The sequence below is a fragment of the Quercus lobata genome, chromosome 4 (genome assembly GCF_001633185.2).
Source record: "Quercus lobata isolate SW786 chromosome 4, ValleyOak3.0 Primary Assembly, whole genome shotgun sequence".
NCBI lineage: Eukaryota > Viridiplantae > Streptophyta > Magnoliopsida > Fagales > Fagaceae > Quercus > Quercus lobata.
Genome location: NC_044907.1, coordinates 72,716,404 through 72,732,122, shown reverse-complemented (window position 1 = coordinate 72,732,122; position 15,719 = coordinate 72,716,404). Strand labels below are relative to the sequence as shown.

The following is a 15,719-nucleotide window of genomic DNA, read 5'->3' as shown; positions in this document are numbered from 1 at the left end:
TTTGGCAGCAAACTCCCCAAAGGCACTAATAGTACTCGAGGACCAACTTGAATTTAACCATTTCCTCGTCGATCTCCCACTATCTTATTGGACGGTAGTAGGCCTAGCCCGTCCTGAACACTGTGGGATTCCCCGAACGATACTCCCTAGATCCTAACATACTTATTGTTAGGCTGGGCCTGTTCCTTCAAGGTTTAGGCCAACTTCAATCTTCTGGACTAGCCTTGGCTACTCAGGCTGGTCTTGGGTCTAAGTTAAGTGGCTGGCATTGATTACCCAGGCCTGAGCCCCCCACAGTAAAATTATTTTTGGATAAAACATTTTATTTCTTATTATCAAATTTTCTTCTTATATACTTTATCAATTATTTATTTATTATTTTTTAAATGAAGAATAATCTGTAATTGAAGTTGATTATAATTATTTTTCTTTCTTTCACTCTTCTTCTTTTCATTTATTTATTTTTTATTTTTAAATTTTGATTACTGTATTACGGTTTTTTGAGAGAGTTTCAACTTATAGTATTCACTCTTGATAATAGCTTTTTATCATTAGACCAAGACATCAATTGGTTTTTGGTGTAAGCAGGAATTGAACCCTAGATTTCTTATTCAACTATCAGAGACTTTCCCAATTAAGGTTATTGTATTACGTTGAAAAGTGAGTTTCCACTTTTCATATCTATATGTATATATATATATATATATATATATATAAAGGGGGAAGGGGACGCACTGCTGATGGGAAGAGAAGGAAGCACATAAATATTGTAAAGAAAATAATGTAAGTAACTTAAAAGTAAATAGCTTGAATGTAAGAACAATAATAAGGCGGTAGAACCAGCCAAGCAGTACATATCAAAATAATTCAAAGTAAATGAAAACAATTTAGAACCGTCCGGTATGGCGGTAATCCGTCCAAGGTGACGGTAGCAACAAGTAAAATAATGAACATAAAACTGAAAATACTTGTTATTGAAAGTAGGATAAACACTTAGAGTAGTAGTAATGAATACAAGATCTCAACAGTTATAGGTTAACAGTTACAAAGCTTGAACTAGTCCTAGTTATAAGGTTTGTAGGATTACAAGGCTTGTAGTGAACAAAGGTGAACAAGGTAGTAGTAGTAGTAGAAATAAGGAATTCTCTTTCTAAGAAGGCTTCCTAAGAGGAGGAATTCTAAGGAGAGAATTCTGAGCTAAAACTTGACTTCCCCAAAACTCCCAAGGGACATCCCCCCTTAAATAGGCAAAGTTTTGAGTAAACAGTACTCGTAAATAGTAAAAGTTAACAGTAAAAGATAATAGTAATAAATTGCTGAAAGCAATCCTGGTGTGACTAAAAGTTACGGGAAACATGAAGAATCATCTTTTCAGAACATTATCATCAGGAATGGAAATTAACAGTGAAAGTTCACTAGTAAATAGTGTAGCATTTGGCCTTTATGCAGGCTAGACAAATAAGCTCAATCTTCTTGAAGATCTAGAGTGTTATCTTCATCATGTCCAAACAGCTCCTGATCATATGGGAAATAGGGGTTGTGAGCAACAGATTCTTCTGAGGAGGCTTTGGATTCTTCTTGATGAGCAACAGCTTCTTCTGTCCATTTGAGTAAAGCTAGAAGAGCATCAGGATTTTTTCTCAAATTGTCAATAGAGGAGCTTTTATTCTGTGCTGGAGACTGAACATTTTTACTGAAAGAAGAAAAGGGAGCACCAGCAGGAGCAGGGGTTTGAACAAGGGAATGATCTTTTGCCATGGGCAAAGCAGCAGTAGATGAAGATTCTCTGGAAATAGAGGTAACAGCAGCAATAATACGTTGAGTGTGAGGGAATTTGCCCCACCATTTTACATTCCAATGCCTAGAGAGAACTTCACTGTCTTTCTCATATTGCCATTTCAATATCCAAGGTATTTTATATTTTTTAACAAAATGAAGCAAAGCAGGAAATTTGGCTCCATAAGCATCACACCTATAACATTTCTTGAAACAGTCGAAAGCATCAAGCAATGGTGCAGGAAATAATTCAGTAATAGGACCAAATTGGGCCCACCAGCGGTTGAACCAAAGAGGCAAATCACCAGTGAAATTTTTGTCAAAGTTAACAAACCAGGAATGAGACATGTTTTCATTCTGGTGCAGCATGAATCTTGACCAAGCCATGATATGATCGTAATATGAATAGGGAATGGGGGAACTTGGCATTGTTCTGGTAGATGTAAGAGAAGAGCCCCATTTTTCTTCAGAAATAAAATTGACCAAGTAAACACTGTGGTAAATAATTTTGGAAGTATCTTTATTATCAAAAATTGTGTTAATAATTATAGATCCTTCATGGCCCAGAAGATCAGAATAATAATTTAAAATCTTTTCTCTATGCTCCGGAATCCAATGAAACTTCGGAGGGAAATAACTCTTAGCAAGTCTGAGAAGATCAGAAATAGAGGCTCTGTTGGGTTCAATATAAAACAGATGTTGGAAATATTTTTTTTTGATGTATTGAGGGAAATTTTTTGGAAAAACAGTTTTAATGGGCCGGTTAACAGAGGTTATGGCATAAGGGTCATAAGATGAAGCAAGAACAGTGGAGTAATTAATCCTAGGGATGGTTCCTAGGGTGGTGAAACAGTTGGTTATGTCAAGGGGAGAAGCAGGTTCTTGTTTAACAATTTGTTTAGAAGTTTCAGCAGGATGATTATCTTTTGGTCTTCTATTTGCCATTGTGACACTGCAAAAATTCACGGGTAAGGAAATCAGGGATAGAATTTTGAAATCCTTTAATATATTCAATATCAAAATCAAAGACGCTTAAAATAGCTTGCCATCTAGCAAAAATATGTTTTGAAGCAATATTTTCAACATTTTTTTCAATAACATATTTAGCACTTTTGCAATCAATACGTAACAAAAATTTTTGGTTTAACAAATCACTTTGAAATTTTGAAATACATAGTACTATAGATAGAATTTCCTTTTTAATAGTACTATAATTTAACTGTGCATTATTCCAAATACCAGAATAGAAACGAAAAATTTGTTCAGATGACTCAGGAGAAATTCTTTATTTTAGAATACCACCATAACCAACATCAGAGGCATCGGTTTCAACAATTTTGAAAGCACCAACAGTAGGAATACCAAGACAAGGCAATGTCTTAACATGAGATTTGATTTGTTTAACAATAGAAGTATGAACATCAGACCAAGGAGGAGGGTTACTTTTTAACCGATCAAACAGAGGTTTGCATTGTTTCCTCATATCTTTGTAAAAATCCGCAACATAGTTTAATGACCCAAGAAATCTTTGGAGCTGTGTTTTGTCAATGATAACATCAGGAAACTTATCAGCAAATTGGATGGCTCTATCTATAGGACGAATCTATCCTTCAGAGATATCATAGCCAAGAAAGCGAACCTTGGTTTGAAATAGTTTAACCTTCTTGGCTGAGACAACAAGACCATTTCTTTTGATAGTGTCAAGAAACGAATTCAAATGTTTCCAGTGTTCGTCAATAGAGCTAGAGTAAACAAGAACATCATCAATATAAACAATGGTGAAATGACTGAAGGGGTCGAAAATATCATTCATGATATTTTGAAACTCGCTTGGGGCATTTTTAAGGCCAAATGGCATAACATTCCACTCATAATGCCCAAAAGGAGTGGTAAAAGCAGTTTTGTACCTATCATTCTCACTAATCTAAATTTGTCAGAACCCAGATTTCATGTCAAACTTGGAGAACACAACAGCTTCACTCAGCCTATGGACAAGGTCATTCTTATTGGGAATAGGATACCGAATCCATTCTAAGACCTTATTCAAGGGTTTGTAGTTAATGACTAATCTTGGGGTTCCTCTTTCAATCTCAGCATTTTTTTGGGCATAGAAAGCAGAACAAGACAAGGGGGACTTGCTATTCCTAATCAATTTTTTCTGCAACGAATCATTGGTTTCTTTTTTGCAAAAGTCAACAGTTTCAACATTCATTTGGATAGGACGAGCTTTAGTGGGAATATTTTTCTCATCAAAATCTTTAACATATGGCAAATCAACAATATGTTTCTTCCTATGCCAGAAAGCATTAGGAACATCGGAACAAACATGATCAATCAACATTTTCTGAAAATTATCAATTTTGGATTGCAACAATTTATCAGAAATTTGTTCAGCAATTTTCTTGTATCTAACCTCTTGCTGAAGGAATTTAAGATGTTTAATTTTAGCATGAATCATGTTTGAAGCAGTATTAGTATTAATATCAATCTTCGAAGCAAATTTGAACTTTACTTTTTGTCCAAAAGGATCAGTAGTAATTCCATCATGTTCAACTAGAAAAGGATATAAAGCATTTATAAAAGGCAAACCAAGAATCACTTTATCAGTCATATTTTTAACAAGAACAGAAGGAATCTTGAAACAGACATTAGCATGGCATACATGAGCATTATTCAATTCATACTTTATTTTCATCTGAGAACCATTAGCAGAAACTAATCTTTCAGTAGATTTTTCAAAGTATTTTGAAGGAATCAGTCGTTCTTGGATACAGTTCATATCCGCACCTGAATCTATCATAGCAATAACAGTGAAATGATAGTCAAGAGAAACAACAATTTTTACTTCTGTAAACCATTTTGGAGGAATTATTTTATTAACAAGAGCAAGTTGAGAATTAGTGACACCATCAGGAATACCTTTCCCAGAAAGAAGAGCTTGTTGACAAGATTCATCTCCATCTTTATGCTCACGTCCTTGTTTAAGATTATTGTTATCACTTTTAATATCTTTAAAATCATGTTTTAATTCGCTTATCTCTTGTTTAACAATATTAATTTCATGTTGTAAATCATTAACAGTTAGTTCTTTAGATTTCTTTTTATTAATTCTTTCCAAAGTTTTATCCTCTTTACCCTTGGTGAGAACATTGGTTTTAATAACACTGCAGCAAGAAACTCTACTACCATTTTTAATATCAGAAGAATTATCAATATTTAGTATGTTAAATTTGTTTTTTAAATTACCGGGTTTTTTTTTTTTTACAGTTTTTACTAAAGTGTCCAGATTTTCCACAGTTAAAACATCTACCTTTACCTGACGTTTGTTTAACATATTTTTTTGAAAGATTTTTCTTCTTAGCATAAAAATTATTAGGTTTAACAAAGTTATTTCTGTACTTTTTATATTTTTTATGTTTCTTATCGTATTTTATACCTTTTTGCCTGGAAGGAGCAATAGGAGGCAAAGCATATTGGACACAGAAATTTCGCATTTCATATTTAGCTTTTCTTTTGTCCTTTAATTGGTGTTTTAACAATTTTTTATCATTACACATATTGATAGCAAGTTTTTTAATAGTACTGAAAATATCACCATAGGTTAAATTATCATAATCAATAGAATCATTTTTACCCATTAATTCTTATTTTACCTTATGAGCAAGACCGTCAATAAACTTTTCTTTCCAATAAGGCGTATGACAATCTTTCTGGAGCATTACTCTGGAAGTAAAAACATCTTGATACCATCTGTATTCAGACATAGTTGGACAACTCAAATTATTTAAATAATCATGAGATGAAATATTGGATGGAGTACCAACAAAGTGTTTGAGAATAGTATAGATCAAGGTATTGACACCATTAGGAATACCACGACCAATACTTTCATCAAAAGTAGGCAAATCATTCTTTTTAACAGCATGTTTAATAGACTCTCTGGATTCTTCAGTGATATAAGAATCCCACCATCCACAAAGAGTACCGGAAAAACCAGTAACAAGCAAGTTAACAATATCAGGTTGATCAAGATCATGGTTATTTTGATAAGCAATACCAACCATAGACATGTGAATCGTTTTAGTAACAATTTTCTGTTCAGACAAACCATCAATATTCCATTCATAAAGCTTATCAGTGGAAATAGAAAACTGTGTTTGAAAAGATCTTTCTTCAAATGGCATATCAGGAGGAGTAGGCTTTGAATACCAATTTTTAGTAAAAGACATGGGTTTAGGGTTCCCAACAAATCTTTTAATTTCTGGGAAATCATCATCAAAGATTCTTTTTGCAGAAACAGAAGAAACAGTATCAGAATTTGTATTTTCTTCAGAAAAAATTTCTTTTTTGGAAATAGTTCGAGCAGTTGGAGTACTTGTAGAAGTACCCTCGGTTTTAACCTTTAAGTCAGAAAACATTTTTTCAACAATTTCAAGAGTCTTGGACTAAGAAGTTTTAAACATAACTTTTTCTCTTTGACTGGGTAAATCAATCAAAGATTTTTCAGTTTTAACAGGAACCGATTTTTCAGAAACAGAAACAGATTTTTCAACAATTTTTTCTTCAATACGGTCAAGCTGTTGACCAATTATATGCAAAGATTGATTAGTAAAATTGTTTTGTTCAATAAGGCTAACAATGGGAGTTTGATCATCAGTAATTTTGAAAGGAGAGGCCTTCACTTCCTCTTTTGTCACTTCATCTTTCTTAGTAGTTATCAAAATTGAATCAAGAGGAGGATGACTAGACTTAATAATGGTTTTATCTGTCTTAACAAAATTTGATTTCTTTATCACATTTAAATGTTGTTTTGAAACCTCATCTTCTGAAACATAATGGTTTTCAAGAAAATCAAAAAACAAAATATGTGTTTTTAATTGATTCATCTTTTCCAACCATTTTCTTTTAACACGATCTTTTTCAGACTGAGCAAAATTATTTTGGAAATATTTTCTTTTGGTTATGGTTTTTGCAAGCATAAACTCATTGTACAGAGAATACCAATCAATCTCAAAATCATCATTTAAAACAGTCAAAACTCTTAATTGATTTTGGTAAACAGGAGGATTTTCAATAGGGGGAGAATCAAAGTCAGATGGAGTAACAGAAACAGTGTCTTCCTCATCTTCATTAGCAGTTTTACTAAATGGAGTGGAAGTTTCAGGTTTAGTAGAATAGTAAACAGAGCTAACTTGAGATTTATCACTTGAAATACCTTTTAGCTTTAAATTAGAGGATGTTTCCAAATTCTTTTTGATCTCTCGATCTCTTTTTGAAATACTTTTAGATCCAGCAAAGGAATGTCTTCCTTCGTTGATCCTCAAAAGTGGATTGTTTTGAAAACTTATTTTAACAATACCATCAAGATATTGTTGAATATGGGTGAGATCAAGTTCATCAAAAATGGGTTTAGCAGGAGGGGTTTCTTGTTCTAACAACCAATCATTAGGAAGTTTAACTTCTTGCCATTGAATCATTTTTGGAACTTGAATTTTAGCATCAGGAGTTGAACATTGAATTAACATGGTTTTACCCGAAGGTTCTCTAGGAATCATAGCACAAGGATTCATTTGAGTACCCATTAGTTTATAATAAATGCGATAGATCAAAGTAAAAGGCTTACTACCCTCTTCCATGTGATAACTAGATGAAGCAATATTCAATGTCAAAGCTTTAACAATATTAGGATCATCCAAAGCAAGAGTAAGATCAGGATAACAGTTAAAATAAACAGGACCATCATACATAGAAGCAGTAATCATACCAAGAATGCTATCTTTGAAAATCTTGAATCTAGCATCTCTTAAACACATGAGAACAGAAGCATTAATACCTTTTCGGGTAAGCGGTTTAATAGCAACTTGAACCATACCAATATGAAAATAACTGAATTTTTTAGCAGCAAAGAAGTCATTAATATTCTTTTTAGTGAACAAACAGCATTTTTCATGAACTCTCAAAATAGAGAAAATTTGTTCAACAGTTCTAGCTTTATAAGCAAAATGAAAAAGTACTTTCAACAAAACTAGTTTTATAGATAGTTTTAGTATCAACTTTAGGAATAGTCCATTTACGAAAATCAGGGATCAACTCATTATCATCAATAGTGTGATCTTCTTCATTTACAATATCAGGAGGACAACTAGTCCTGGAGTTGATAGAGGAGTTGGATCTCCATAACTTATCCATACTATCCTAGGTTCAACACTCAGTTATCATGTTTTTCTCACAACCGTTGCATTTCGTAACACATACCCTAACCAACCTTATACCTCTCATGCCCTACATGCCCTCTCTTGGCTTAAATGGGCCTTACAGTTAGGTTCTAGGAATTCACTTTACGACTAGGGTGGCGCCAACGACGGTAAGAAGGGAACACAACAATGGAATATTAAGCATTCGGGTAGACATGGACAAGAAACAAAGAACACAACAACACTAACACCGGCCAGAAAAGAGTGGCTCTAATACCATAAAGGGGGAAGGGGACACACTGTTGAAGAGATGAGACGGAAGCACAGTGATATTGTAAAGAAAATAATTTAAGTAACTAGAAAGTAAATAACTTGAATGTAAGAATAATAATAAGGCGGTAGAACCAGCCAAGCAGTATATATCAAAATAATGAAAACAATAGTTCAAAATAAATGAAAGCAATTTAGAACCGTCCGGTATGGCGGTAATCGGTCCAAGGTGGCGGTAGCAACAAGTAGAATAATGAACATAAAACTGAAAATACTTATTATTGAAATTAGGATAAACACTTACAGTAGTAGTAGTAAATACAAGATCTCAACAGTACAAGTTAACAGTTACAAAACTTGAACTAGTCCTAGTTACAAGGTTTGTAGGATTACAAAGTTTGTAGTGAACAAGGATGAACCAGGTAGTAGTAGTAGAAGTAGGGTGGGTTCTCTCTCTAAGAAGGCTAGTTCTAAGGGAAGAGAAATTAGAAGTAAAACTTGACTTGAAAAACCCCTTAAACATAAGGTACAACCCCCATTAAATAGGCAAAATTCGGAGTGAATAGTGTCATGAACAGTAACAGATGAACAGTGACAGTGAATAGTGACGGTGAATAGTGACTGAATAGTAAAATATAAATTTTCTTCTCTTTTTGACCTAGGATTGTGGGGAATCTTCAAGATTTCATGAGTCCACCGTAGAGCTCAGCAATAGACTTATAAGTTTAGGGACAAGTCCTCATTATTGGTGTCCTTTAGTGACAAAAGAAACCAATAGGAAAGAAACCAATAAAAAGGACTAATAAGCATGCCTTTCAATTGTCTTCACATGAACACTAGTCTTTGGGAACCTTTGAAAACATCATATTGGTGGGAAACAAGCTTCCAACAGTAGTAAATATTGAAGCATTGGCCATTGTGCAGGCCAGACAAATACAGGAATCAAAATCTTCCGCAAAATCCGGAGTATCTTGGAACAGTTCCAGATTTTTATATCCATCATGGGCAATGAAATATTTTGGCTTTTGTGCAAGCCAAAAAAATAAAGTAGTATCAGTCTTGCAATAGTAGTGACCTCATCAATCAGTAGAGGGAGCATCGGATGGATAACCATCAAAAGGATCAAAAGGACCTTGTGGAGAATCACATACATGCTCATGGTAAATAGCATACTTATTACAGAATCCGCAATATAAAATTGGCTCAAACTTTGGAGTTTTCCCTGAAATGAAAAGACTTTTTAGATTAGGATGATCTTCTGTTTGTAGGTGAACAAGGGCATTAGCATAGGGTTTGGGCCCAAAAACAGCAATTCTATCTGCGCTTCCTATGAAATGATAGTTTTTCCATAGATTATGAGCAACTTCACAAATTTGATTATTAAAATAATTTCTCCAACAATTTGCAAGATCAAAAGGATCTTTAAAGGATAATTGAGAATTTCCCTCAAACCATGGCCCTTGGTGAGTGTAACCATTAATAAGAATGAGATGCTTTGAGAATTTAACATTCATCCAGTTATTTCTTTCCCATTTTGGCAGAGTGCTCCAGCATCTAATAGTGACAAAAGATCTAGTGGAAGAGCTTTCAAACCCTTTAATAGCATTCTGAATGCTCTGTGGAAGTTGACTGGCCTGTTTATGGCTTGTTAACTTTACGAACCTAATAAAGCCATATTCAAACATTTGGGAAAGCCAACTAGGATTAGGATCATCATCATCACTATCATCTGAATCTTCATCAGTGAAATATGAACCATCATCAAAATCAATAAGGAGACCAGGAAATGGATGTTTCTTTTCATATACTCTGAGACTACTCCCAAAGTGATCTTCCCATTCAAGCTGAATAAAGACATTATCACCTTCGTCCAATTCATTAGGGTTAGGAATAATGGCAGTAACAAGTTTCCTGAAATACTTGGACCATAGGTCAAAAGACCTAAACATAGCCTTGCTATCCAGAATACGAGAATGTAAATCTGAAGGCAAGTTGGCAACAACACTTCTTAACATAGATTGGGTCTTAAGACTCAATCTAGCATAATCAATGCCCATTATAGTCTCTTTATCCATTGAATGGATTTCCTCTTTGCCAAAGAGTTGACTAGTGTAGGCTTTAAGACGGCTCACAAGAGCCTCATTTTTTGAAACAGGGTTATTTTTTGGAACAAAGTCAATATGTGAAGCAAGGTCATTTTCTGGAATAAGGTTACCATAATGGCTCATATAAACCTCATTTTGAGTAGCAAGGTTAACAAGGTGGATTTCAAGGGCTCTGAGGGTTTTTTGAAAACATTACGGTGGTTTTTGGTAAAAGCAAATTGAAGGTTGTCAAGAATGAATTTAATAGAATCTGGTAATTCTGAATAGGTTCCATTGTGGAATTGTAAATTTTTTGACAAAACTTCCTGTAAAGCAATTAATATATCACCATTAGAGTATGTCACCTTTGCCGGGACATCTCCTTGAAAGGATGTTGATCCATTGGATTTTACCCCAGAAGATGCGCCTTCGTGCATTTTAAAAGGCCGTCCCGTTGGGAACCCTTTGTTTTGAGAATAGTTTGCAGGAGCTTTTCCCTTGTTTTTCTTTTCCATAATAATCCACTTACTAGTGGTATAAATGTGAATATTCTTATTATCCCACTTATTAGTGGTATTTATCCATGCATCATTGTCTGATTCCTGCAAAGAATCATTGATAATGTTAGGATAATGGATAGTATTTAACATTTTGGTATTAAGAAAATTACCTTTAAAATCATCAGTGAAATATTGGTAAGAATTTATCACTAGTTCTTGAACAAGTTCATTCATGGGAGAATCTTTCTTATAAGATAGATTATCAATATCAATTTCAAACTTTGAAGCAAATTTGAATTTTACTTTCTGTCCAAATGGATCAGCAGTAATTCCATCATGTTCAACAAGAAAGGGATACAAAGCATTAATAAATGGCAGACCAAGAATCACTTTATCAGTCATATTTTTGACAAGAACAGAAGGAATCTTGAAAAAAACATTATCATGGCACATATGAGCATTATTCAATTAGTACTTAATTTTCATTTGAGAACCATTAGTAGAAACCAATCTTTCAGTAGATTTCTCGAAATATTTTGAAGGAATTAATCCTTCTTGATGGAATTTGATTTATTAGCCTTTTAAGATCACACTATTGATAATAATGAGTTGATCCCTGATTTTCGTAAATGGACTATTCCTAAAGTTGATAATAAAACTGTCTATAAAACTAGTTTTGTTGAAAGTACTTTTCATTCTGCTTATAAAGCTAGAACTGTTGAACAAATTTTCTCTATTTTGAGAGTTCATGAAAAATGCTGTTTGTTTACTAAAAAGAATATTAATGACTTCCTTGCTGCTAAAAAATTTAGTTATTTGCATATCGGTATGGTTCAAGTTGCTATTAAACCGCTTACCCGAAAGGGTATTAATGCTTCTGTTCTCATGTGTTTAAGAGATGCTAGATTCAAGATTTTCAAAGATAGCATTCTTGGTATGATTACTGCTTCTATGTATGATGGTCCTGTTTATTTTAACTGTTATTCTGATCTTACTCTTACTTTGACATTGAATATTGCTTCATCTGGTTATCACATGGAAGAGGGTAGTAAGCCTTTTGCTTTGATCTATCGCATTTATTATAAACTAATGGGTACTCAAATGAATCCTTGTGCTATGATTCCTAGAGAACCTTCGGGTAAAACCATGTTAATTCAATGTTCAACTCTTGATGCTAAAATTCAAGTTCCAAAAATGATTCAATGGCAAGATGTTAAACTTCTTAATGATTGGTTGTTAGAACAAGAAACCCCTCCTGCTAAACCCATTTTTGATGAACTTGATCTCACCCATATTCAACAATATCTTGATGGTACTGTTAAAATAAGTTTTCAAAACAATCCACCTTTGAGAATCAACAAAGGAAGACATTCCTTTGCTGGATCTGAAAGTATTTCAAAAAGAGATTGAGAGATCAATGAATTTTTGAAAAAGAATTTGGAAACATCCTCTGATTTAAAGCTAAAAGATATTTCAAGTGATAAATCTCAAGCTAGCTCTGTTTACTATTCTACTAAACCTGAAACTTCCACTCCATTTAGTAAAACTGCTAATGAAGATGAGGAAGACACTGTTTCTGTTACTCCATCTGACTTTGATTCTCCCCCTATTGAAAATCCTCCTGTTTACCAAAATCAATTAAGAGTTTTGACTGTTTTAACTGATGATTTTGAGATTGATTGGTATTCTTTGTACAATGAGTTTATGCTTGCAAAAAATATAACCAAAAGAAAATATTTCCAAAATAATTTTGCTTAGTCTGAAAAAGACCGTGTTAAAGGAAAATGGTTGGAAATGATGAATCAATTGAAAAAACATATTTTGTTTTTTGATTTTCTTGAAAACCGTTATGTTTCAGAAGATGAGGTTTCAAAACAATATTTAAATGTGATAAACAAATCAAATTTTGATAACTACTAAAAAAGATGAAGTGACAAAAGAGGAAGTGAAGGCCTCTCATTTCAAAATTGCTGATGATCAAACTCCTATTGTTAGCCTTATTGAACAAAACAATTTTACTAATCAATCTTTGCATATATATATATATATATATATATCTCTGTTAAGGTTAATCTATTGTTGAAGTTTATCAAATTTTCTACTTATTTTCAAAACACGCGACCAATTGAGTCCTAACCCAACTGTAATTCTCTCATCTATATATAACATAAAACCAAAGCCTTTAAAGGTGAAAAAGATGGAAAAGAAAAGAAGAAAAAGAGGGTAATTATTTGTGCAATTCTCTCTCTAGACACATCACTTTTTTTCCCATGGTGTTGTTATAAACTTATAATGGTTTTCTAAGGTCTCCTCTTTTTTTATTTCAACCTTTTTATTTATTTGTTTTTTATACTTTTTCTTCTTATCCTCTTCATCACACCCAATTATTGGCTTCAAGATTTGCAGCACATTACATAATCGTATTAGTTACTCTACAAATTCATCTGACCTAAAAAATGCTTCAGAACTACATTTTTATGCTTCAGACCATCCCAATATTTTTTTTATTATAGTTTGTTTGGTTGAAATTTTTTTCTTAGCTCTATTTGATTACTATTCTTAGTTGAAAAAAAAAAGTTGATGGGCTGATATGTTGGATATTCTGTTTGTTTGTTTGTTTTTTATTTTTATTTTTTTAATGTTATGGTAAGGGACCTTTAATTAACTTCTTCCTCAAACAGAACAAAAGGTCTTAATCTATGCATATCAAATTTGCTTCATTATTAGAGTAGGTTGCAGAGCTTCTTAAAAGTTCCCAGGCTCAATTTTTGATCATTAGAGTAGGCTTGATTTTATTTTACTCATGGGTTATGCAATGCCCTAAGCATTTCACTTTTGATAACGTAGTTGTTGTTTTGTTATGTTTATACTTGTTCTTGGTTCTGTTGTATTGTAAAATAATTTTGTTACTATGTGGAATTTTAATTCTTTTTCTTTGGTTGTAGTTCATAATTTTATGTGATATATTGGACTACATATTTCTCTTTCTGTCATTCAATTTATTACAAATTGTTCTTTTAACATTGCAACATTAGTGTTTTTTTTTTTTTGCTAAATATTTGGTTTTTGAAAATTATTTTTTTAATAGCCTCTATTGCAACTTATTTAGTTATGTAATGGAACTCAATTTTCTCAAAATCGAGTTCAAAGTTAAACTCAATTTTTCTAAAGTTGAGTTCTATGCAATTAAGTGATATATATGTGGCAAATGTGGAGCTTGATTTTCTTGAACTTGAATTTTAGAAAATCAAGTTCCAAAAAGATGTTATATAATTGTATAAGTTGTGATAGAGCCTTGCAACATCTATTGGATAGTATATTATTTTGTGTTTCAATTTATTAATATTTTTTTATTTAATTATCGTTATTGAATAGTATATTGGATAGTTATGAGGTACATTGTTTAAGAGAAGGGAGTAAGACTGCATGGAAGATAATTGGAATCCTAATTTTTATTTAAATATTTGTTTAATTGCATATTTTGGATTGAGATTAGAGATTTTTTAGATTGAAATTTTAATGTGAAATCAAAGAAAAATAAGCGAAGAATTGTTTAAATATTTTTACAAAAAAATTATCAAAGTTATGTTTGCAAAATATTCATATCTATTGTAGAAAAATAAAAAATAAAAACTTGCAAAACATTGTGCTGTTCATTCCCAAAAGAGTTACAATATTTGTTGGATGATATTCGATTTTACCAATTGAGTTAACTGAAATCCACGATTGATTTATTATGTTTGTTCAATTTTATTTTAGATTTCATCTTTCAAAATCGCTACAATTGGAATATTATTAATGTTATGTCATGTTTCTAAGTAGGCCATGCATTTATACAAACTAAATTTTCCTGTTAAATTATAATGATATGATGATTGTAGTAAATTAAACTAAGATTAAATCATATCTCATACTTAATAGCTTTTCTGTACATCGAATGAGTTAGCTACTAGTATTTAATTGTTTATGACTCTTAAAAGTTAAAACGCCAAAATCCCATTTACATCTCATATAAGGAAAGATAAAAATGAAGCCCCAACGAAAGAGACTCCTTCCCCTTTTTTTTGTTAGTCACTTCTCTCTCTTTCTTAGAACATTTCAAATTTTCAATGCATGAGGATAAAAGAAGAAAGAGAAAAAGGCCGTGAGAAGTGATACATGTAGGATAAAAGCCATGGCATTGCCGGCCTGACTAAGCTAGAAAGATAATGATCATAGTTTGATACCCCCTGAAAAACGACACTTATGCAATATTAATATTGATATCCAAAGAGCACCACCAACTGTGAGCTTTTGCTTAATATTTGTGTTTTAGGACAATGATATGTTTACGTTTATTGTTAAAACAATGATGTGTTTTATATTTAATGTTCATATAAAGTATATACACTCATTCGCATGAATAGTTTACAATTGGTTACACTAAGTGAATATAAAAACATAATTTTCCTGTGAATCATTAACTTCAACTTACCAGCAGTTCTTTCTATAAAATAAAAAAAACAAAAAAAACTTACCAACAGTTTATCTCGTCAACAAATAAAATATAGAAAAATTATGGTTTTACTTTTACTTTTACATTTATTGTTCTACATAAAATTGAGCTATAAATCTGGCTCTTTTTTTACGTCCTTTGCTTTATATCTCACTTTCCCCATCTGCGTCAAAATTGTGAGTTGCGTGACAATGGCAGACGAGGTGGTTCTACTGAATTTCTGGCCCAGCCTGTTTGGGATGAGGGTCAGGATTGCACTGGCCTAGAAGGGGATTAACTATGAGAACAAGGAGCAGGACTAGTGGCACAAGAGCCCTTTGCTTCTGCAGATGAATCCGGTTCACAAGATGATCCCCATTGAAAGCGATAAAATATTAATTACTCGTTCTTTGATACCCCC

The 15,719-nt window shown here is 32.6% G+C and overlaps 1 protein-coding gene across 1 annotated transcript in view; it reads left to right on the top strand.

Annotated features, from left to right (window-relative positions):
• Window positions 1–6,853, top strand: part of LOC115985760 (probable serine/threonine-protein kinase PBL1) — a 35,992-nt gene extending 29,139 nt beyond the window's left edge. The window contains exons 5-6 of the mRNA XM_031108661.1: window positions 6,367–6,392; window positions 6,839–6,853. Of these exons, the coding sequence (XP_030964521.1) occupies window positions 6,367–6,392; window positions 6,839–6,853 (41 nt within the window). The remainder of the gene's footprint in view (window positions 1–6,366; window positions 6,393–6,838) is intronic.
• The last annotated feature ends 8,866 nt before the right edge of the window (window positions 6,854–15,719 follow it).